General features: G+C 46.4%; 1 protein-coding gene across 5 annotated transcripts in view; it reads right to left on the bottom strand.

The window, feature by feature from the left end:
- The window catches only part of kif25 (kinesin family member 25), a 277704-nt gene that overhangs the window by 207827 nt on the left and 44488 nt on the right, over positions 1-25389 (bottom strand). For all 5 annotated transcript variants that reach the window (XM_085982016.1, XM_085982015.1, XM_085982012.1 and 2 more), the window contains one exon: positions 5485-5573. In XM_085982016.1, coding sequence (XP_085838142.1) covers positions 5485-5573 — 89 coding nt within the window. The remainder of the gene's footprint in view (positions 1-5484; positions 5574-25389) is intronic.

Raw genomic sequence — 25389 nt, 5'->3', positions numbered from 1 at the left:
TGTACTCGGCGATGGTAATGCCACTGAATGTCAAGGAGAGGTGTTCAGGCTCTCTCTTGTTGGAGATAGTCATTGCCTGGCACTTGTGTGGCGTGAATATTACTTGCCACTTATCAGTCCAAGATTGGATGTTGCGCATGTGGGTATGGACTGTTTCATTATCTGAGGAATTGCAAATGAAGCTGAACACTGTGCAATCATCAGTGAACACCCCACTTCTGACCTTATGATGGAGGGAAGGTTATTGATAAAGCAGCTGAAGATAGTTGGACCTAGGGCACTGCCCTGAGGAACTCCTGCAGCGATGTCCTGGAGCTGAGATAATTAGCCTCCAACAGTCACAAACAAATTCCTTTGTGCTAGGTGTGACTCCAGCCAGTGGAGAGTTTTCCCCTTGATCCCCATTGACTTCAGTTTTAATAGGGATCCTTGGTGCCACATTTAGTCAAATGCTGCCTTGATGCCAAAGGCAGTCACTCTCACCTCATCTCCGGAACTCAGCTCATGTTCATGTTTGAACAAAGGTCTGGAGCCAAGTGACCCAAACTGAGCATCGGTGCGCAGGGTATTAGTGAGTATGTGCTGCTTGATTGCACTGTTGATGACTCCTTCCATTAGTTTGCTGATGACTAGGAGTAAGTTGATGGGCCGGTAATTGGCTTGATTAGATTTTCCCTTCTTTTTGTGGAGAGGACATACCTGGATAATTTTCCACACTGCCGGGTAGATGCCAGTGTTGTAGCTGTACTGGAACAGCTTGGCTAGAGGCACGGCTAGTTCTGGAGCACAAGTGACAGCCGGGATGTTGTCGGGGCCCATAGCCTTTCCTGTATCTAGTGCATTCAGCTGTTTCTTAATATCATATAGAGTGAATCGAATTGGCTGAAGACTGGCTTCTGTGATGGTGGGGACCTCAGGCGGAGACCGAGGTGGATCATCCACTCAGCACTTCTGGCTGAGGATGGTTATCTTTTGCACTCAAGAGCTGGGCTCCTCCATCATTGAGGATGGGGACGTTGACGCAGCCTTCTCCTCCCCTAGCTGCTTAATTGTCTACTACAATTTGCGATGTGTCAGGACACATATTATCATTTTATCTACTCCACAGTGTATAGCAGTGTTGTCCAATCTCAATCCTAGGGCCACATGAAGCTCCTAAGCCCTGAAAGCCCAATTATATTAGCATTTGTATTTCTCATTCACTGGTTTTAAATCCTAAATTAGAATACATGTGATTGCTTAGTGTCAGCAGTTTGATATATATGCAAATTAGTGATAACATGGATTTTAACTTTATACAGGGTCCCCAAGATTCCATGACATGCAGCTATGCACAATGTTCCCTCGAAGCTGCGTGACCGCGCGGATGCACAATGTCTGTAAGGTCCTGCGCAGGCTGCTCACCGGATTTTGTATTGTAAAAACCGTGCATGTGCAAAATTTGAATGGGCCACGCAGCAATTTAAAGGGACCGTACGCAAAAAAAATTAGAGGGACCATTGGCTACGCAGCCTATAAAAACAAAGGTTGGACAACCCTAATGTGCAGCATTAACTAATTAGTGTTTAGACACATAGGGCTGGATTTTACCAGCCCTGAGGGGGCGGGTCTGGAGGCGGGACTGCTGGGGAAAATCCCAAAAACGGGTCCCAAACCCGCTCCCAACCAATCTTCCCAGGAGTCGGGTCCCCGATTTGTGCAGGGACCCAACTCCTAGCGGCAGGAAGAGGATTATAGCCACTCAACTGCCTGTTAACAGGTAGTTAACAGGCAGTTAAGAGGCTTTTCCCAATTTTTCGACTGCTGCTGCAGGCTTCCCGACATCGGGGAACCCCGCCAGGGTAAGTGAGGCATGCTGTGGGTCTGTTGTTATGTTGGTTTTTGGATGACAGCTGCAGAAGTGGTGTGAAGGATGCAAAGGGACACTGGTAAGGAAATGTTGTGAAAGTAATTTTTAATGTGGTTAGACGTTTTTGCAGGTGACAAGCTGTGAAGTGTTCGTGTAGCCTCATCTCATCGGGAGAAGTGACAGATGGCTTCTGCAATCTCAGCTGCAGCTGCCATCAGTTTTATCCTAAGAACAGAGTAATTGGAGAGCCTGGATGCAAGGGCTCACCTTTGGACAGTGATTGTTAGTGTTTGACAGCACCTCAATGCTGTCAAGCACTGTCAAATCATCTGCCAAACAAGTGTGGTGCATATGCCTTTAAGAAAACCGGCAGATGAAGCGTCATCAAGTGACGTCATCTGACACCGGCTTTCCCTTAATTGGCCGGCAAGCCCGCAGGATGGACTTAACAAGGCCAATCACGGCAAAATAGCGTCTGTTCGTCAAATGTCGCTGGGGGCGGGACTGGATCCCGAAAACCAGCAGTCCCGCCTCGAACTCGGCGTGGAAGGTAAGATTCCGCCCATATAGTCAAAGTACTCATAATTGAGAAAAGTATTAACAGATGGAAGTGTGAAGCTGGATATGTGACAGTCGGAGGAGGAGGTAGTTTGGGGATTAATGATTAAGTAGTGGGGAGGAAAGAGGAGGAAGCTGTTGGGTTCTGGAGAGATTGGTAAAAGGAAGTGGAAAAGAGGTAATAGTGGCAAGCGGATCGAGTAATGAGAAATGTTGAAGAATTTCAGAAGGAATGTTAGGGGTTCCAAAGAATTTGGAGGTGTTGAGCATGTAAGAGGTTAGTGGGATGAGGTCTGTGCGGGAAAACAAGAGTTAGGCAAATAAGATGAAGAGAATGGTATGGAAGAAAGGTAAAAATATAACATAATTACAAGCATTGAGGATGGGAGGTTTTACAGTGTGGACTGAAAAAACCCACAAAACGCGTGAGTGCGACTAAAAAGAGTAAAAGGGTAGCAATTAAAAAAGATACTGGACTGGAACGGATATAGAAAGAAGAAAGAACTTGTATTTATAATAGCACCTTTCACATTTTTAGGACATCTCAAAGTACTACACAGCCAAGAAATTACTTTTCAAGTGTTGTCACTGTTGTTTAGAGTAGCCAATTTGTGTGCAAATAGGTTTCAAACAACAATGAGATAATTACCTAATTAATTTGTTCTGGTAGTGTCGGCTGAGGAATAAATGTTGGCCAGGACACCGAGAGAACTCCTCTGCTCTTTGAATAGTGGCATGCGATCTTTTACAGCCATCTAAACAGGCACATGGGACCTCAGTTTAACAGTTCATCCAAAAGTCGGCAGCTCCGACAGTGCAGCACCCCATCAGTACTGCACTGAAGTGTCAGCCTAGATTATACGATTATAGTAGGGCTTGAATCCACGACCTCCTGATTCAGAGGTGAGAGTGCTCCCACTGGGCCAACCCGACACTTCTTAAACATTGGGACTGGGTGTAAAGAAAAACCAGACTGGGAGCAAAACTAAACTAAATACTGGGAGGGGACATAAAAGCAAACAACAGACCTGTACTTAAAAACAGAAATATTGGGAGTGGCAGTAAAAACAACCCACACATACTGGAAGAAGGAAAAAAATAGCTGGATCAACAGTAAAAAAGGAGTGGGAATAAAAACATTAACAATAAAAAAGACAAATACCACCAGCAGGAGTAAAAAACACCAAACATCAGGCATGGGACTTAAAAACACAAACTCAGAGCAGGCCAACAAAACCTGCAAAGAGCGTGAGTGGGACTCAGTAAAAAATACAAAGATCAAAACAGAAGTAAAAAAGGCAACATGGTGAGGTGTGGCAGATCTGGACAGGGGCATGGACGGGGGGAAAAAATTAGAGTTGTGAATGGGAGGAGGATTTGACTGGAACTTAAGGAAATTTCGGGTTTCAGTGTGGGAGGAGGAAAGGATGTAGTCACGGCACGGGCATATCTTTTGCTACCCCTTAAGAGTACACCTCCGGCCCCATCTCCTGCTATGCGATTCCCATGTCACGCTCCAACCTGGGCACTCTTCCCCCTTTCTTCCTGTTATTTTTGTATTGCCCAAGTCCTATCACCTCTCTCCTGTTGCCATTATCTCGTCCCCTTCCCAGTATGGCCTCACTCCCATTGCAGTACTCCCGTACCTTTATATCCTGTGTCTTACCTCATCTCCTGTCTCTATCCACTATCATCCCAGCTAATTATTTATGGCCCCTGCCTCGCCTCTTATCTCCCGCATCCACATGATGGCCCTGACCATCTTAACCCTCTTCTATTCTTCCTCTGCTACTGACCCCTCTCATTCCACCCAACCTATTTATGATCCCTGCTTCACCCCAATCTGCATGATGCCCCTCAATGTTGTACCTTCCTTCGTCCCCTATCCCATTTACCCTTTTATTTCCCACTCTATGATTTCCCCCCAAACCTACTTTTCTGCTTACCCCTTTCCCTGCTATACCTGACCCGCTATTCTTCTTTTGCAACTGACTCTCATGTACTCCTTCCCATGTACTTCTCTTTGCCTCATCCCCTATCCCCCCTTCCAATGGCTGAATGTCTATTGCATCCACTATGTATGGAACCCATCCTCTCTATGTGGTTGAGCCCTCATTCTCCAGCAGATCAGCCCTAATCCCCTATATTCAATGAATTTATAGTCATTATATATAGAACACAGTGCTATAAGCTCTTTGAATAACAAACAGCTGTTTGGATGGTGTGGTGAGATCTGAAAACCGGCAAAGGAAAAACAAAGAAATTCAAGAAGGAGTTGCAGCAAAACTAAGGCAGCCTATAGAAATGGATGTGGGACAGTAACAAGATATTGGATGAGAGTTCCATGACTGAGGAAAGAACAGGGAACAGGATGGCTCAGTGGAGGTGAGACATCAGGGTGAAGGAGGAGGATGCTAGACAGGAGAGGGAGATGCTGGGATGGTCTAAGGTCTGCCACAAGTGGGGAATTTAAAATTCTATCGAGAGATTTCAACTTTAAAAAAAAGTTAAAAATGTATATTAAAAATAAAAATGTAAAAACTAAATAAATAACTTAGCTGGAAAGAGAAAAACAAGATGACAACTGAGCTAGGAAAGACTTGAAAAAACTCATTCCAGTGAACCACTTACTGGCCAGAGCTTGCAACTACATTGTTACAGGCAACTATTTACATAAGGAAATGTAATTATGTGATTACATTGAAATTGTTAATGTTAAACTAGACGATCTCCCGTAGCACTGCACAGGGTCAAAACTAAGTGTAGTCTTCAACTGAACCGAGGTTAAAAGATGGGGGATAATTGGACCAGAGATGCAGATGTAATTCAGGCCCCATTTTAATATCATCCAACTCTGCTTTTATTTTTATGCAATATTTGATTTTATATTACTTAACATATTAGAAATCTTGTGCCTTTGCAAACTTCATGTCAGCTTTTCCCATTATAAAATTCCAATGTCCACATTTATAATGGTCACAGCAAAAGTAAACTTGTCATGCTATAATTATACCTTTCCTACTGTGGAGATGCTGCAGAAAGAGAAAATAACAATACTGAGAGAGAGCATATTTTACCTTTCCAACAAACTTGTGTCATCATCTCCAGAGTCAAATGGCATAGAAGGGCGCACTCTGCAGTGGACTCTAATATTCCCACGCAATTCCTGAAGTTAAAAAGGTCTTTCATTAGCAGACTATAACTAATCTCTCTGACATGTAGAAAAAATAATTAAACAAAGTTTTACTACTATATAATAGCCAGGTCACTGCTGAAACAATAGCAGTGCTATGAATAGTTATGACAGCCTTGTGAAACTGCCAGTATACTCAGTCAAAATGTTCATTTTGAATTTCAATTATTCTCTGGGCACCTCTTGTTGCAACTTACCTTATCCTGATAGTTACGCCCCCTAGTTCTAGACTCTCCAGCCAGGGGAAACAACCTCTCAGCATCTACCCTGTCAATCCCCCTACAGAATCTGATATGTTCCAATGAGATCACCTCTCATTCTTCTAGACTCCAGAGAATATAGGCCCAATCTACTTAATCTCTCCTCATAGGACAACCGTCTCATCCCAGGGATCAATCTAGTGAAACTTTGTTGTACCACCTCTAAGGTGAGTATATCCTTCCTCAGATAAGGAGACCAAAACTATGCACAGTACTCCAGGTATGGTCTCGCCAAAGCCATATACAATTGTAGCAAGACTTCCTTACTCTTGTACTATAACCCCCTTGCAATAAAGGCCAACATGCCATTTGCCTTCCTAATTGCTTGCTGTACCTGTATGCTAACTTTCTGTGTTTCCTTGTATTAGACACCCAAATCTCTCTGAACACCAATATTTAATAGTTTCTCACCATTTAAAAAATATTCGGTTTTCTATTCTTCCTACCAAAGTGCATAACCTCACATTTACCCATATTATACTCCATCTTTATTGCCCACTCAATTAACCTGTCTATATCCCTTTGCAGGTTGTTCGTGTCCTCTTTCCCACCTAGCTTTGTATAGTCAGCAAACTTGGATACAATGCACTCGGTCCCTTCATCCGAGGCATTAATATAGATTGTAAATAGCCGAGGTCCAAGCATTGACCTTGCAGCGCCCCACTAGTTACAGTCTGCCAACTGGAAAATGACCTGTTTATCCCTACTCTCTGTTTTCTGTCTGTTAACTAATCCTCTATCCGTGCTAATAAATTACCCCCAACCCCATGAGGCCTTACCTTTTATGTGGCACCTTATTGAATACCTTTTGGAAATTCAAACCATGTTGACTCTACCAAATCATATTTTGATTTTCTAAGTGTCCTGTTACCAGTTCCTTAATAATGGATTCCAGCATTTTCCCAACGACTGGCGTTAGGCTAACTGGCCTGTAACTCCCTGTTTTCTCTGTCCCTACTTTCTTGAATAGCCGGGTTGCATTTGCTACCTTCCGATCCGCTGGGACCATTCTAGAATGTAGAGAATTTTGAAAGATCATAACCAATGCATCCACTATCTCTGCAGTCACCTCTTTTAGAACCCTAGGATGTAGGCCATCAGGTCCAGGGGATTTGTCGGCTTTTAGTCCCATTAGTTACTCAAGTACTTTTTCTCTATTGATGTTAATTACTTTAAGTTCCTCTCTCATATTAGCCCCTTTTTTCCCCATTATTTTTGGAGTGTATTTTGTGTCTTCTACTGTGAAGACAGATACAAAATATTAGCTTAAAGTCTCTGCCATTTCCTTATTCCCCATTATAATTTCTCCTGTCTCAGCCTCTAAGGGAGCAACACTTACTTTGGCTACTCTCATTTTACATACATGTAGAAGCTCTTACAATCTGTTTTTATAATTCTTGCTAGTTTACTCTCATATTCCATTTTCTCACTTTTTAGCAATTTTTTGGTCATCCTTTGCTGGTTTCTAAATCTCTCCTGTAGTGTCCGTGTGTTGATAAAGACACTGAAGACAGGAGTTGGTTCATAGGTGTTTACTAAGCAAAGTCTGGGGGGGGGGTTCTAACGGATATACACAATATACAGGCTTACATAGCCCGAGTGGCCATTACCGGCATTACAGCACACCTGGGGCTCTTAAAGGCACATACACTACAATTCCTCCCCTTTTAGTTAACCAGTACATCATATTTTAAGTAATTAGTAATTACATGTTATAAGAAAAATAATATACACATTGCTGTAGTTAATTAATTATAAGTCAGTCTCTCAGGAGGCTTCCTGACTCGGTCCGGATAACGCCTCGGGGGTGTAGTAGTTTCTGGTGGTGTAGTAGGTTCTTTTGGCAAGGCTGATTCGGCTTGAATGCCAGTGCCGGGTTCATCGGGTTCCAGTATCACCGGATCGGAGGTAGATATGGGTATCTCTACTTCATCGTTAGACGTATAGAGTTGTGGTGTAGGTTGTCCCTTTTCGGATGACTTTATGATTTGGTCAGCATGACGCCTTATTATGCTTTCTCCGATGTCCACGGTATACATCAGTGGTCCTAGTCGTGTGCAGATAGTTCCAGGCTGCCATTTCTCGGTACGGTAGTCCTGGGCCAAAACCTGTTGACCTATCTGGAAGGTTCTAGTTGGCCTTTCATTCATGCCTTGAAACTGCCGGTTCTCCACGTCCCTTCTGATGTTGGGCTTGACCAAATCCAGCCGGCATCTTAGGTTTCTATTGAAGAACATCATGGCGGGAGTTTGGTTGGTAACCATATGTGTTGCATTCCTGTATGCGAATAAGAAGTTATCCACCTTGTGCTGAAGTTTTATGTCTTCATTACCCATGGCCTTTATGGCCTTCTTGAAGGTCTGGACAAACCTTTCAGCCAATCCATTGGTGGCGGGATGGTATGGGGCGGACGTGTAGTGCTTAACCCCATTGTTTTTTAAGAACTTTCTGAATTCTTCGGACACAAATTGCAGTCCATTATCAGAACATATCTGTTCCGGCAGCCCATTCCTGGCAAATATGGTCCTTAATACTGTGATGGTTTTTTCCGTGGTGGTGGAGGACATCTTTATTACCTCCGGCCACTTGGAGTGTGCATCAACCGCGATTAAGAACATTGAGTCCATAAATGGACCAGCAAAGTCGATGTGCACCCTTTGCCAGGGAGATGAGGGCCACTCCCATGGATGTAGAGGGGCTTGTGGTGGAGCGTTTTGGACCTTCTGGCATCCTAGGCAGCTCTTGGTCATTTCTTCGATGTCTCCATCGATACCTGGCCACCATACAAACGCCCTAGCTAGCTTCTTCATTTTCACTCCACCCAGATGCCCCTCGTGAAGCTCCTTTAGCACTTTATCCTGGAGTTTGGGTGGAATCACCACTCTGGATCCACACATCAAGGTTCCTCGGCACACTGACAGCTGTTCTCTTCTTTGCGAGAATGCTGGCAACAGTGGTTCGCCATGTGCTGGCCATCCCTTCACTGTTAAATCGTAGACCCGTGAGAGAGTCGGGTCATTTCTCGTCTCCCTTTCAATGGCAGAATTTGTTACTGGTAGACATTCCACTATGGTAGAGTGGAACATCTCTACTGGGTCTACTGTAGGTGCCTCTTCTACCGTTGGCAACGGTAGGCGCGATAAACCGTCAGCATTCCCATGCTGTTTTGATCCTTTGTATTCTATGTTGTATTGGTGTGCCCCTAGAAAAAGGGACCACCTCTGTAGCCTTTGCGCTGTCATAATGGGAACACCCTTTTTAGGGTTGAATATGGAGATGAGGAGTTGATGGTCAGTCAACAAGGTAAATTTTTGTCCGTGTAGGTAATGGTTGAATTTCTTCACTCCCCATACCAGGCTGAGTGCTTCCCTGTCGATTTGGGCATAGTTACGCTCAGCTGAGTTTAACGAGCGTGACGCAAAAGCTATCGGCCGTTCTGAGCCATCAGGGAATTTATGGGATAATATTGCTCCTATGCCATAAGGGGATGCATTGCACGCCAGTCTGATTGGCAGTGATGGGTTGTAATGAGCCAAAACTTCTTCGGATGTGATTAAGTCTTTGCATTTATGGAAGGCACGTTTACAGTCTTCGTTCCATTTCCAAATCACTCCTGTTTGTAGAAGTTCATTAAGAGGGTGTAGAAGAGTTGATAAGTTCGGTAAAAATTTATGATAGTAATTTATTAATCCCAGGAACGACCTTAATTGTGAAACATTTTCAGGTGCTGGGGCTTTTATGACCGCTTCAATTTTTTCAGGTGACTTATGCAACCCTTCCTTATTAATTATGTGGCCACAATATGGTATCTGATTTTGGAAAAATTCGCACTTGGGGCGATTTGCTCGTAGGCCCCGTTCTTTCAGCCTAGTGAGCACCTGCTCCAAATTGGCAAGGTGCTCGTTGTCGTTTTCTCCTGTTACAAGGATGTTGTCTAGGTAGCATTGAGTCCCCGGAATCCCTTGCAGGACTTGCTCCATAGCTCTTTGCCAGATAGCTGGAGCTGATGCTACTCCAAAAACCAGTCGATTGTACTGGTACAGGCCTTTGTGTGTGTTTATCGTGAGATACTTTTTAGAGGCCTCCTCAACCTCCATCTGTAGATATGCTTGTGCCAAGTCAATTTTGGTGAAACGTTTCCCTCCGGATAGTGAGGCGAAAATATCTTCTATCCTCGGAAGAGGATACTGTACTGTGTGAAGGACCGGGTTTACAGTCACCTTGAAGTCTCCACAGATGCGAATTTTTCTCTGTTCTTCAGATTAATCATTATTCAATGCTTTTTTCATGACTGGAACGATGGGTGTTGCCCACTCGCTCCAATCTATTTTGGATAATACGCCTGCCTTTTCCAAATTCTCCAGCTCTGCCTCGACTGCTGGACGAATTGCGTGTGGCACCGGTCTTGCCTTAAAAAATTTGGGAATTGCTGCATCTTCCACTTTTATTGAGGCGGTGATGCCTTTCAAGGTTCCTAGTTTCTCTTGAAACACTTCTTTGGCGTTGGCCAAGATGTCTTTTAATCGTTCAGGTATGATGTCATTATTGTTTATTTTCTTACTGGTCACCGTCAGTGCCTGAATGGAGTGCCAGTCTAAACGTATCTTTCTGATCCATTCACGTCCCAACAACGGTGGACCACCATCTTGTAGAATGTATAAATACAACTTTTGTATTTCTTTGCCGTTGTATACAACAGGCACCCTTATTTTTCCTTTGGGGTATACTTTCTGCCCCGTATATGTTTTTAAGATAATGGATGTGTCTTTTAGAGGTATATGTGAAAATAGCCTCTCGTAATCCCGTCGATTTATTACCATTAGAGCTGATCCTGTATCTAGCTCCATTTTAACAGGGGACCCTGTTATCGTGAGGGTAACCCAAATGGTTTGGTAATCATCTTTGGCAAGTACATTATGTAATTTGAGACAGCTTAGTCTCGTTTTCGGAGTCGCTATCGCTCTTCTGGTCTTCGGAGCTACTGTCCGTCATCATTTGTACCTTCCTGTACTTTCCTTTATTGATTTTCTTTTTCTGTCTGTGGATTTATTTTGTCCAGATCGGCATACCCGTGCAATGTGTCCAATCTTTCCGCATTGCCTGCATGCTTTGTCCTTGAACCAGCAGTCCTTCTGGTTGTGGGTGGATCTGCCGCAGCGATAACATCTTTCGAAACCCTGTGTCATTTCATGGGTGCCGAAGTCCTGTGTCTTTTGTTGTATCTCTGCAGCTCCTCTTGCTGCTGCTTCGTATGATACAGCCATACTGAAAGCTTTGTCCAATGTTAAATCTTTTTCAGAAAGCAGCCTTTTTTGTGTTCCTTCACTTAAGAGACCGGAAACGAATTTGTCTCGAAGATAATCTGCTAGTCCTGCCCTGAATTGGCAGTACTTTGATAGCTTTCTTAATTCGGTTAGGTAATCAGCGTTACTTTAATTCTTGTGTTGATTTCTCTTGAAGAATTTGAATCGTTCCGCTATCAGCAGCGGTGTTGGGTTTAGGTGCTCCTGCAGGGTATCAACAATTTCTTTAAAATTCTTGTCCTTTGGTTTGGCTGGAGTGATTACATTTTGTAACAGCCCGTATGCCTTTGCGCCCATTAGGTTCAGCAGTACTGAAGCTTTTTTTTCATCTTCTATTCCATTTGCAGTGCAATATACCTCTACTCTTTCCACGTATGTGGTCCAATCCTCTATTTCGCTATCAGAAGCATCAATATTGCCACTTAGGCATTTCAGAAAAGATATGGCGCTTCCCGCGCTTTTCTTTCTTTTCAGCAGCAAAGATATGGCGCTTTCCCGCCGCTTCTGCCGATGACAACGCTGTTTCCGTTCTTTGTTTTTTTAATTTTTTTAATTTGTTTACAGTTGGAGACTCGTTCCCGCCGGACTTTCTCTGCAGGTCTGAACGCTGACCTGCTTGCCGCGCCGGCCGTCTCCCGAGTGCTCCCTCCCAGTCCGTTATTGCTTGCCTCCGATTTCGCTGCCTGTCTCAGCTGTAGAGCCAGCCGCTGGAGCCCCAGCCTGACGCCCAGGAAGGATTAGCGCAGTACCTGCCACCAGCTTGGCCAGCTGGTGAAACCACAGTTTCTCTCACTTTCTTGAGTCTCCTGGACGCCCGAGGAATCGATGTCCTGGAGGTGCTGCCGAATTGCAGGTAAGTCCGTTTCCACTTCGTCGCCACTGTAGTGTCCGTGTGTTGATAAAGACACTGAAGACAGGAGTTGGTTCATAGGTGTTTACTAAGCAAAGTCTGGGGGGGGGTTCTAACAGATATACACAATATACAGGCTTATATAGCCCGAGTGGCCATTACCGGCATTACAGCACACCTGGGGCTCTTAAAGGCATATACACTACATCTCCCAATCCTCAGGCTTACTACTATTCTTCACAACATTATAAGCCTCTTCTTTTAATCTAATACTATCCTTAACTTCTTTAGTTAACCATGGATGAATCACTTTTCCTGTGGAGTTTTCATTTCTCAATGGAATGTATATTTGTTGAGAATTTTGGACTATTTCTTTAAATGTTTGCCACTGCTTATCTAGTCATGCCTTTTAATCCAATTTGCCAATCTACTTTAGCCAACTCGCCTCTCATACCTATGTAATTTGCTTTATTTAAGTTTAAGACTCTCATTTCAGAACTAAGTATTTCACACTCAAACTCAATGTGAAGTTCTATCATATTATGATCACTCTTCCCCAGAGGATCCTTTACTATGAGATTACTAATTAACCGTGTCTCCTTACACAATACAAGATCTAAAATAGCCTGTTCCCTGGTTGGTTCCATGACGTATTGTTCTAAAAAACTGTCTCGAATGCAGTCCATGAACTCGTCCTCCAGACTTCTTTTGCCAATTTGATTTGCCCAGTCTATATGAAGATTAAAGTCCCTCACGATTATTGTGTTACCTTTGTTACAAGCTCCGATTATTTATTGTTTAATACTCTGTCCAATGGTTTAGCTACTGTTTGGGGGCCTATAAACTACTCCCACCAGTGTTTTCTGCCCCATGTTATTTCTTATCTCTACCCATACTGATTCTACTTCCTGATCTTCCGAGCCAAGATCCTTTCTCACTTCTGACCTTATGTCCTCCTTTATTATCAGGGCTACCCCACTCCTTTTCCATTCTGCCTGTCTTTTCGGAACGTCAAGTACCCTGGAATATTTAGTACCCAACCTTGGTCACCTTGCAATCTCGTCTCTGTAATGGCTATTAGATCAAAGCCATTTATATCTATTTGTGCCACTAATTCGTTTATCTTGTTACTTATGCTTTGTGCATTCAGATAAAGAGCCGTTTATTTTAACTTTTTACCATTATTCCCTGCTTTCACCTTATTTGCTGATGCACTATTACCATTAAACTCTGTCCATTCCTGTCACACTCTGCTTTTCTTTACCTAAATCGCTACACTGCTCCATTGCCTTGACTTTTCTCTTTATATTTCTAAATTTCCACTCCCCCAACACACTTTTTAGTTTAAAGCCCTATCTACTGCCCTAGCTATTCGATTTACCAAGACACTTGTCCTAGCTCAGTTTAAGTGGAGACCGTCCCAACGGAACAGCTCCCTCTTTCCCCAGTACTGGTGCCAGTGCCCCATGAATTAAAACCACTGCCTCCCATACCACTCTTTGACTCTCTGCTTGTCCCTCTGCCAATTTGCGTGTAGCTCAGGTAATAATCCAGATTATTACCTTTGAGGTTCTAGATTTTAATTTGGACCCTAGCTCCTCAAACTTTCTCAGTAGAACCTCATTCTTAGTTCTACCTATGTGGTTGGTTCCTACGTGAACCACGACAACTGGATCCTCCCCCTTCCACTCCAAATTCTTCTCCAACCGCGAGGAGATATCCTTAACCTTGGCACCAGGCAGGCAATTCAGCCTTCGGAACTCCCAGTCTCGACTGCAGAGAATAGTATCTATCCCCCTGACTATACTGCCCCCTACCACTACAACATTCCTTTCCACTCCCCCCACTTGAATGGCCTCCTGTGGTCAGTTTGCTCATCCATCCTGCAGACTTTGCCCTCATCTACACAGACAGCAAGAACCTCGTATCTGTTGGATAAAGGCAAAGGCTGAGGCTCCTCCAGCACTGCACCTGGGGTCCCCTTACCTGCCTGAGTTGCAGTCACATCCTCATGTCCCTGACCGCAAACTAGACCTGCACCACTACCTAACCCAAGGGGTGTGACCACCTCCTGGATCAAAGTGTCCAGATAACTCACCCGCTCCCTGATGCCCCGCAATGTCTGCATCTCGGACTCCAGCTCAACAACTCTGAGCTGAAGTTCCTCGAGATGCAGATACTTACCACAGACATGGTCATCTGGGATTGCGATACTCTCCACAAACTCCCACATGCTGCACTTGCGGCACACCACCTGCACTGCCATCCCTCTATAACCTTGTTTTAGTTATTTAATTAATTCAAGTTTATGTATTTAATTAACAGTTTTTTTTAACTGATTACTAGCTCTAGTTTAAGTTACAGGAAGATGAAATTAAATATTTACCTGTAACACAAACCACTACAAGTATTGGAGGCAAACAGCAGCACCTCCTTCCCCCTATGCTCTGTGTGATAAATCCATTAAGTGGAACAAGGACTCAAAGAGGCGATATCGTAGAATTAACACGAGTACTTTATTAACAACTGGGAAACACGTTTACAGACAGCCTGCATCAGCATCCGGGCATTCCACCTTGTGCTGACCTATACAGGAAGCAAACCTCTGACCCTAACAGGAAGCAAACCTCTGACCTTAGTAGTAGCATTGGCTACAGCACCACCTGGTGGATAACCTTAATCATAACATCCCAGATTACTATATCCCTTCCCCCTTAAGATTTCAGTATGAATTTCTTAACAAACAACCATTCCTGAGGGTCACATAAGGAGTCTCCATTCATCATGTTCCATACTTGACGAATCTAACAGTTCAGTATCAATCTCTCTGGTGGCTTGCGAGTCCTTTGTGAACGTCTAACAGTAAAGTCCCTGCTTGTTTGTGGTGAAGCCACCAGCTGCTCCTGAGCAGTGCTCAGAGTATCTGACTATGCAACGATGGTTTCCTCTTGACGGATAGGTTCCTGTGGAATTATCTCTGTCCCTGGTGGTGGCACCACAGATGCACTTGGATAACTGGGGGCAACCCTGTCTTCAGTCATTGCATCTGGAACCTTCATTTCAATTTCCCCTTGTCTGGGAAGTATCTGATCTACATGTCTGCATACTACCCTACCATCTCCCAACATGACCTTGTATGATACTGGACCTGTCATTGAGTCTATGAAGCCAGGAATCCACTTTGGTCCATAACTGAAATTCCTGGTAAGGATCGCATCTCCTTCTCCAAAACTTCGGCTCTTTGTTCTTTTGTCATGGTTCTCTTTTTGTCTGTTTTCCATTTTCCTTTTTAGGTCGGGGTGGACAAGGTCAAGAGTGGAGCGTAGTCTACGACCTAATAACATCTCAGCCAGAGAGAGTCCTGTGGTGGATTGAGGTGTTATTCTGTAGCTGAACAGAACCCGTGACACTTTGGCTGCTAAACTCCCTTCTGCACTTTTTTTCATCATCTCCTTAAATGTTTGTATGGCTCTCTCCGCAAGTCCATTCGAGGACGGATGATATGGAGCCGAGGTCACCTGCACTATGCCATTTTTTCTCATGAACTCTTTTGTCTCTGTACTCACAAAACAAGTGGCATTGTCACTCACCACGATCTCCGGTAGCCCTTGATTACTGAAGCTCCGACGCAGGCAGTCTATAGTAGTAGTGGCGGAAGCAGAATTTACAGGATAAACATCCATCCATTTGGAATGTGCATCAATGATTATGAGGAACATCTTCCCCATGAATGGACCCGCATAATCTAAGTGCAATCTACTGCATGGTTTATCCGGCCACTTCCAGGGGTGGAGAGGAGCCGCTGCTGGTGCCTTCCGGTGTTCCTGACAAGTGCTGCATGTCTTGACTAGATTTTCTATCTCCTCATCTAACTTTGGCCACCACAAGTAACTCCTAGCCAAGGCTTTCATACGCGAGACCCCAGGATGACACTGATGTAGTTGCTCTAGGTTACTGTCGTGCTGGCCGTGGAATAATCACTCGTGCTCCCCACAACACGCAACCATCCTGCACACTCAGCTCTGTTTTCCTGACACTGTAGGGTGTGAAGTCAGCCCCTTCCGGATGCTGTGGCCGTCCCCTCACCACATATTCTCGAACTCTAGACAGTACTGGATCTTTACCTGTCCATGTTCTTACTTGCTCTGCAGTCACAAGTGCCATGTCAGTGTCCTCCAACATCAAAACTCTGTCCTCTGGAGCTGCACGGATAGGTGTGCCTGGCAGTGGAAGACGACTCAAGGCATCTGCGTTCCCATGGTACTTGCCCGCCTTGTAGATGATGACATACTCATATGCCCTCAACGTCACTGCCCACCTCTGGATCCGGGGTGACACCATCTGTGGAACTGCTTTCATTTCATTGAAAAGAGAGAGGTTTATGATCGGTGCACATGTGTATATATAACTTCCTGCCATATATGTACTTGTGGAACCTCTGTAACCCAAACATTACTGCTAACCCCTCTTTGTCTAACTGGGAATAGTTTTTTTCCGCTAGTGTTAGAGTTCGGGACATAAACCCTATTGGTCTTTCAGTTCCATCTTCCATGCAGTGTGAAAGAACTGCCCCCACCCCGTAAGGTGAAGCGTCACAAGAGAGAATGATGTCTTTCTCTGCATTGTAGTGAACCAGCACATCCGACGACAGCATCAGTTTCTTGGACTGTTCAAATGAAACCCCCTGCTCCTCTCCCCACTGCCACTGTGTCTCCTTGCGCAGTAGTTTGTGAAGAGGTGCTAACACAGTTGACAAGTTTGGTAAAAACCTGTTATAATAGTTCAGCAGTCCCAGGTAAGCTTTTAACTCAGCCACATTTGTAGGAGCAGGGGCGTCCTGCAGTGCTTGTACCTTCTCCTTGAGTGGATGGAGCCCGGTGGCATCCACTCTGTGTCCCAGGAACACTGCCTCATTCCCCAGGAAAGTGCACTTACTCCTCTTGAGCCGGAACCCTGCCCTCTCCAATCTCTGTAGTACCTCTCTCAGAGTGCTCAGATGCTCCTGGTCGGTTCTTCCTGTCACCAGAATGTCATCCAGATAGATGGAAACATGTGGAATCCCTTGCAGTACACCTTCGATTGTCCTCTGGAAGATAGCTGGACTAGATGAGACACCAAACGGTAAGCGGTTATATGTAAACAAGCCCTTGTGTGTATTTATGGTGACATACTTCTTTGATTCGTCATCCAGTGTAATCTGCAAGTAGGCATGACTCATATCCAACTTTGTGAATTTCTTTCCTCCAGCCAGGTTTGCAAAGAGATCCTCTGTTTTGGGAATAGGATACTGCTCTAGTTTGGACACCCGATTGACAGTCAATTTATAGTCTCCACAGAGTCTTACCGAATTGTCCGGTTTTAATACAGGTACTATGGGAGCTGCCCATTCCGAACATTTCACCAGCTCCAGTATGTTCTCTCTCAATAGACGGTCAAGCTCAGCCTCTACCTTTGGCTTCATGGCATAAGGCACGGGTCGTTGTTTAAAAAACCTTGGCGGTGCCTCCTTGTCTACATAAATCTTAGCTGGGGGGTCATTAAATGTGCCAAGTTCCTCCTTGAACACACTCTCATGTTCACTCAACACTTCTTGCAAAGTCAACTGTTTGCCCGCATCTATTTGATGTACTGCTCCCCAGTCTAATTTAAGTTCTTTTATCCAGCCCCGACCTAACAGGTTTGGTCCGGTACCCGATACTATAACTACAGGTAGCTGTTCCACTGTGTCCCTGTGTTGCACAGTTACCTTAGCTGTACCTAATGTCGCTACTCGTTCACCTGTATATGTTTTAAGATGCAGGGAGCAAGGCTTTAACTCTGGAACTTTTGCACGGTTCCACAATTTTGAGTACTCTGCCTTGTTCATTATGGTCACGCCGCACCCTATATCCACTTCGAAGTTCACCTTAGAGTCATTTACTGTCAGTTGCAATTTTGGAATGTTCTCTAACATGCTATACATTATGAACATGTCCTCTTCTTCCTCAGCTTCCCCGCTGATGTGGTGTGCTCCATGTTTTTTCACTTCTCTCCCTTGGTTTTGCTGTCCTCCCCCTTTTGGTTTGGATTCCTCCACAGGTGATTTCGCCCTGCAAGCTCGTTTTATGTGTCCTTGTTTCCCACACTTTGATATACCTATCAATCCATCCAATGAAAAGCGACGAGTTAAGATAGTAACTATAGGTTTTTATTGGCTAAATGACAGAGCCCACCCTCGTGGGTGATCGGGTCCAACAAGGAGGAATACCAGCCAGTCGACCACCTTTATACCTGGGCAAGCAGGCGGAGCCATGGGCGGAGTCAGCTGTGGTCAGCCCAGGTATAACAGCGTGACAAGAGGTGACCTTGTGTAGTGATACAACAGTGTAAACAGTGATAACCATAGTGTAACGATATAAACAGTGATAACCATAGTGTAACGATAGTGAACGATAAAAGTGGTTTACCACATTCACCTCTTGTTTAGATTTGAGTCCGGTGGGGTGAAGTGTACTACCAGTTCGGGTATGTCAGTCTGTCCGGAGGCCTCGTAAGTCTTTCTGATCGGCGCAGCAGCGGTGGCGGTGATGCAGTATCCAATGTTAATGCTGGTGTCTGCGTGGTCGGCGAATGCTCGTGGGGTTCCGGCATGCCGTCTACCTGGGCTGGATTTGGGGGGGTGGTGGGGGGTAACGGTGGTGTCTCAGGGGTGCCCGAGGGTGCAAGGTCTCGTAAGGAGACTGTGTCCTCCCGCCCGTCTGGGTATGCCACATAGGCGTACTGGGGTTGGCGTGCAGGAGGTCCACCCTCTCGACCAGGGGGTCCGATTTATGGGCCCTCACGTGCTTTCGCAGCAAGACGGGCCCCGGAGAAGTCAGCCATGTTGGTAGCGAGGTTCCCGTAGTCGACTTCCTGGGGAAAACAAACATTCGTTCATGGGGGGTGGCGTTAATGGCCGTGCAAAGCAGTGACCGGATGGAATGCAGCGCTGCCGGGAGGACTTCCTGCCAGCGAGAGGTTGGCAGGCCCTTAGACCTTAAGGCTAAGAGAACGGCCTTCCAGACAGTCGCGTTCTCTCTTTCCACCTGGCTGTTCCCTCGGGGGTTGTAGCTGGTGGTCCTGCTTGCAGCAATGCCTCTCGCTAGTAGGAACTGGCGAAGTTCCTCGCTCATGAAGGATGAGCCCTGGTCGCTATGTATATAGTTCGGGAACCCGAACAAGGCGAAGAGGTCGTTCAGGCATTTGATGACCGTGGTACTGGTCATGTCTGGGCAGGGGAAGGCAAAGGGGAAACGGGAGTACTCATCAATGATGTTGAGGAAGTACACATTACGGTCAGAGGACGGGAGGGGCCCCTTAAAATCGATGCTCAAGCGCTCGAAGGGGCGGGTGGCCTTGATCAGGCTTGCTCTGTCCGGCCTAAAGAAATGCGGTTTGCATTCGGCACAGGTTTGGCAGTTCCTGGTCATGGTCCTGACCTCCTCGATGGAGTACGGCAGGTTGCGGGCCTTAATGAAGTGGTAAAGTCTGGTGACCCCGGGGTGGCAGAGGTCGTTGTGGAGGGTCTGCAGTCTATCAATTTGCGCGTTGGCGCATGTACTTCGTGATAGAGCATCTGGGGGTTCGTTCAGTTTACTAGGCCGGTACAAGATATCATAATCATAGGTGGAGAGCTCGATTCTCCACCTCAAGATCTTGTCGTTCTTGATTTTGCCCCTCAGCTTGTTATTAAACATAAAAGCGACCGAACGCTGGTCGGTGAGGAGGGTAAATCGTTTGCCTGCCAGGTAATGCCTCCAGCGTCGTACTGCCTCCACGATCGCCTGGGCCTCCTTCTCGATCGAAGAGTGTCGGATCTCAGGGCCCTGGAGGGTCCTTGAGAAGAAAGCCACAGGTCTCCCTGCCTGGTTAAGGGTTGCAGCTAGGGCGAAGTCGGATGCATCGCTCTCCACTTGGAAAGGGATAGACTCATCTACCGCGTGCATTGTGGCCTTAGCAATGTCTCCCTTTATGAGGGAGAAGGCTGCGCACGCTTCTGCCGTCAGGGGGAAGGAGGTGGACTTCATGAGGGGTCTGGCTTTGTCCGCATAATTCTGCACCCATTGGGCATAGTAAGCGAAGAGCCCCAGGGTTCTCTTCAGTGCCTTTGGACAGTGGGGGAGGGGAAGCTCCATGAGGGGGCGCATTCTTTCGGGGTCGGGGCCGATGACTCCGTTCTCTACTACGCAGCCGAGGATGGCAAGACACGAGGTGTTAAACACACATTTCTCCTTATTGTAAGTGAGGTTCAGCCGTTCGGCCGTACGGAGGAATTTCTCCAGATTAACATCGTGGTCCTGCTGGTCGCGGCTGCAGATGGTGACGTTATCTAGATAAGGGAACGTGGCCTGCAGCCCGTTCTGGTCAACCATCCGGTCCATCTCCCTTTGGAAGACCGAAACCCCGTTGGTGACGCCGAAGGGAACCCTAAGGAAGTGGTAGAGGCGGCCATTCACCTCGAAGGCGGTATACTGGCGGTCCTCAGGGCGGATAGGGAGTTGGTGATAGGCCGGCTTAAGGTCGATGGTGGAGAATACCCGGTACTGTGCAATCTGATTGACCATATCAGATATGCGGGGAAGGGGGTATGCGTCCAGCTGGGTGTACCGGTTTATGGTTTGGCTGTAGTCGATGACCGGGCGGTTTTTATTGCCGGTCTTAACGACTACGACCTGGGCACGCCAGGGGCTGTTGCTCCTCTCGATGATGCCCTCCTTCAGGAGACGCTGCACCTCAGAGCTAATAAAAGCTCTGTCCCCGGCGCTGTACCGCCTGCTCTTGGTGGCGACGGGTTTACAGTCGCGGGCGAGGTTAGCGAACAGGGAGGGGGGCGGGACCTTGAGGGTGGATAGGCCGCAGGTGGTACGCGGTGGGCGGTTTAAAGGCTGCTGGTTGTCGACTGTGAGTGGGGGGAGGGGTCCACCGTATGCCAAAGTGACACTTTGAAGGTGGGATTGGAAGTCCAGCCCTAGTAGGACGGCAGCGCAGAGCTGGGGCAGGACGAGGAGTTTAAAATTTTTATACTCCGTGCCCCTAACCGACAGGGTCACAACACAGTAGCCGCTGATGTCTGTAGAATGGGACCTCGACGCCATCGAGATCCGGTTGCGCGTTGGCCGGACAGTGAGGGAGTAGTGGCTCACCGTGTCTGGATGGATGAAACTCTCCGTGCTTCCGCTGTCGAACAGGCAGGTCGTGGCGTGGCTGTTTACTTTGATGTCCATCATGGACTTGGACAGGTGATGCGGGCGAGCTTGGTCCAGTGTGACGGAGGCTAGTGTATGGCTGAACGAGCTGTTGTAGTCTGCGGGTGAGGCGGTGGTCGGGTCTGGAGACAAGGTGGCGGACGAGTGTGGTGGACAAAATGGCGGCGCCCACGACGTTGAATAGAATTGCGGAGAAGATGCCCGCCCCCACAACTCACATGAGGCCCTGCTGGCGTCGGTGGCCTTGATCAAAGATGGCCGCCCCCACGACTCACGAGGGGATACTGGCATCTGTGGCCTTGATGAAAGATGGCCGCCCCCACAACTCGCATGAGGCACTGCTGGCGTCTGTGGCTCTCCCCCTGCAGGCCTTCGCGAAGTGGCCTTTCTTGTGGCAATCGGAGCAGGTCGCATTTCTTGCAGGGCAGCGCGTCCTCGGGTGTTTCGCCTGGCCACAGAAGAAGCAGCTGGCGGCCCGATCGCGGGGCTCCGACGTCGCAGCCGGTACCGGGGGTGGCGGTCCCGATCGGTTCTGGGACGCCGACGCTGAGGTAGGTCCCAGAGGCGGCGGTGCGAGGGGTATTGCAGCCGGGGTCGGGCCCGAGTCCCAGGGTCGCGCAGCACAGTACCTGGAATACGCCTCGAGGTCCCGATGGGCCACTTCCAGAGAGCGAGCGAGGGCTGCAGTTGTATTCAGGTCGAGGTCCTTTGATTCGAGCAGTCTTTGCCGTGAGTAGTCGGACCGAAGGCCTTTCACGAAGGCATCGCGGATATTCCCTTCAGTATTTTCTGCCGCCGTTACAGCTTTAAAGTCACAGTCCCTGCCGAGTGTTTGTAGCGCCCGTAAAAATTCATCTACAGACTCTCCTGGCTGTTGCGAGCGGGATCTTAGGAGATGTCTGGCATACATAGAATTTACCGGGCTCCGGTACTGCTCTTTCAGCAGATTGAGGGCGTCCTCGTATGTAGTAAGGTCCTGGATGAATGCAAATACTTTAGGGCTCACTTCGGCGGTCAGAACTCTTAGTTTGGATCCCGGAGGCACGCCAGATTCTCCCAGGTAGGATTCGAAACAGCTCAGCCAGTGTTTGAAGTCGAGGGCTGAGTTCGCTGCCTGTGGGTTTAGATCCAAGTACGGCGGTCGGAGGGCTCGCAGCCAGGCCGGCTGCTGTGGCTGTTGTAGCTGGCTGTTTGGCTGGTCGTTTGGCTGCTCCGGTCCACTCATTTCAAAATTTAGCCAATAAAATTGATATACCTATCAATCCATCCAATGAAAAGCAACGAGTTAAGATAGTAACTATAGGTTTTTATTGGCTAAATGACAGAGCCCACCCTCGTGGGTGATCGGGTCCAACAAGGAGGAATACCAGCCAGTCGACCACCTTTATACCTGGGCAAGCAGGCGGAGCCATGGGCGGAGTCAGCTGTGGTCAGCCCAGGTATAACAGCGTGACAAGAGGTGACCTTGTGTAGTGATACACTATGGTTATCACTGTTTACACTGTTGTAACGATATAAACAGTGATAACCATAGTGTAACGATAGTGAACGATAAAAGTGGTTTACCACACACTTGTAGCACTTTTCCTCCAGAAACCGGCATTCACTCGCCAGGTGATCGCCCTTGCATCTATAACATGCCTTCACATGCTCACGTTGTGGTTTCTGACGCGTGTTCAACTTGTGCACAACAACCTGACCTGCAACTTGCGTAGCATTAGCCCTGTCTGAACCCTGTACTTCGCTGTCTCTATGGCTTGAGCAAGTTCCAATGCTTTTTCATAAGTAAGCCCAGTCTCGGATAATAATCTACGCTGCATTCGGTTGTCCATAATTCCGCAAACTAGCCTATCTCGCAGCATTTCCTTCAGGTTGTTCCCATAATTGCAATCTTGTGCTAATTTACGCAACACCGCTACATAGTCCATTACGCTCTCTTCCTCTTTCCTGTTCCTTGAATTAAACTTGAACCGCTGTACAATCTCACTAGGCTTAGGGTTGAAATGTTCTTTTTGCAAAGCCACTAATTCAACAAATGATTTGTCTCCAGGCATTTCAGGACTGAGCAGATTTTTCATCAAACTGTAGGTTTGGCTTCCCACTGAACTAAGCAAAATGGCTTTCCTTTTTCCGGCATCATTTATTTCATTTGCTTCGAAAAAATAACCCAACACTTCACAGTATTCTTCCCAGGTTTGTGCTTGAATATCAAAAGCGGAAACCATTCCTACCGTGGCAGCCATGCTCTCTTCCAGCTTGTAGCTAACTTTAGCTCGTGATTTTGTTGTTTAAACATCCCGGCAGACTTTTCTTCTTTATGCAGGGTCCTTAAGTTGCCTCGTCGCCAAATGTGATAAATCCATTAAGTGGAACAAGGACTCAAAGAGGCGATATCGTAGAATTAACACGAGTACTTTATTAACAACTGGGAAACACGTTTACAGACAGCCTGCATCAGCATCCTGGCATTCCACCTTGTGCTGACCTATACAGGAAGCAAACCTCTGACCCTAACAGGAAGCAAACTTCTGACCTTAGTAGCAGCATTGGCTACAGCACCACCTGGTGGATAACCTTAATCATAACATCCCAGATTACTATACTCTGAATTCCCACTCTCTCCAAATTCCCAACTTTAGCACTCTGTTTAAGACCACTCTGTGCAGACCACTCTCATTTTTGAGGCTAAAAACTACACAAACGACATCTGCAACAATTTTCTGGCCAATTATGTGAGATGCCTTGATTTTGAGCCCCAGAAAAGTCAATAATAGCATAGATTCCAGGGTCAATATTCATAACATAAAAAAATGCATCATTCTAAAAAAAAAATCATTATGTTTACTCATAAAATTGGTTAATTAATGTTAGAAATGCCCGCAATAAATTTCCTCCATTGAGGCCCCTTTTTCTGTCAGGAGCCTGAAGCTCGAGTTGAAAATTTCACCTGGACCCAGGTGCTGGAATTTCCAGTTGCTGTGGACAAATCTGTGTGCATGTGAGTGAGTATTGGTTTCACCCTGCTCCTACAGAATTACAATATCAACAGTACACCAGGACAACCCATGTCACATAACAACCAGGTAGAAAGAACTCGATAGTTCTTGCTCATGTGGAGCATATATTAGGCGGGCAGTGGGCCTGCTATGCCCACACGCCTGTTGATGTTGGTGGGAGGCAAGATCAATTTTCGTGGTTAAGCCTCATTTACATTACACTCCTCATGAAAGTTGAACCCCTTAATTCTTGGAGCCGAACGTCATCATTTAGAGATCTAAGATTTAGTACCATCGCGGTCACCTTCTTCTGCGCCTTCTCCATTGCCTCGATATCCTTCACACATTTTGTTGTACAAATGCCTAGCACACTCATGTCAGATTCCTCTCTACATTATTTTAAATAGGTGAGCTGCCAGTGCTAAATGAGATCCTTATAGGCATAACTGGGAGGACAGGAATTTCGTCAGAGCAGCCAATCTTAATGGGCCTGCATCAGCGGCTTAAGAGGTAGGGGCGATATCCAGTGGGACTGAAAATGAGCAGCAGGGAAATTTCTGCAGCACCTACAGCAGCAACGCGATAAAATTGGGAGCTTTCAAGGCTCAAAATTCGCAAGCAATTGCAGTAAAGATATTTGCCAGGTCTGCTTCCAATCCTCCCGGACTCCAGCTAAGGATCTCTTTAAAATATTGCTGGAAATGGCTGCCTCCTGACTTGTACAGCACATGGTTTGTAGGAGGGCTGAGGAACTGGCAATAGTAATGCAGGTAGAGATGAAAATGGCATTTGGGTTCTAACAATGTCATTTAACTCCAATTTGCATATATTAATGAGGCCCCCACCCGTTTCCAACAAGAGTCCATCGCACCTAAATTCAAATTCTCCTGAAAATTGGAACGGGTATTTTCAGCAGCATGTTCGGTTCAGTTTATTATGCGATTTTGGTATAAACGGAAGGATAACGAGATGAAAATTGTCTCCAAGATTTTAGTTTGGAAACAGGCTTAAAGAGGATATGACTGAGGCTTTTAAAATTATGAAAGGACTGGTGATAGTCCAGTTAGAAAGGTCATTTGAAATGGACAGGGATGGTAGGATTAGAGGTCATGCCTATAAAACTTGCAAAGGACGTGATTTTCCCAGCGGAGGCGGG

The sequence above is a fragment of the Somniosus microcephalus genome, chromosome 3 (assembly GCF_052327205.1).
Source record: "Somniosus microcephalus isolate GS21.2 chromosome 3, FLI_Smic_1.0, whole genome shotgun sequence".
Classification (NCBI taxonomy): domain Eukaryota; kingdom Metazoa; phylum Chordata; class Chondrichthyes; order Squaliformes; family Somniosidae; genus Somniosus; species Somniosus microcephalus.
This window is presented reverse-complemented; position numbering and strand designations above follow the sequence as displayed.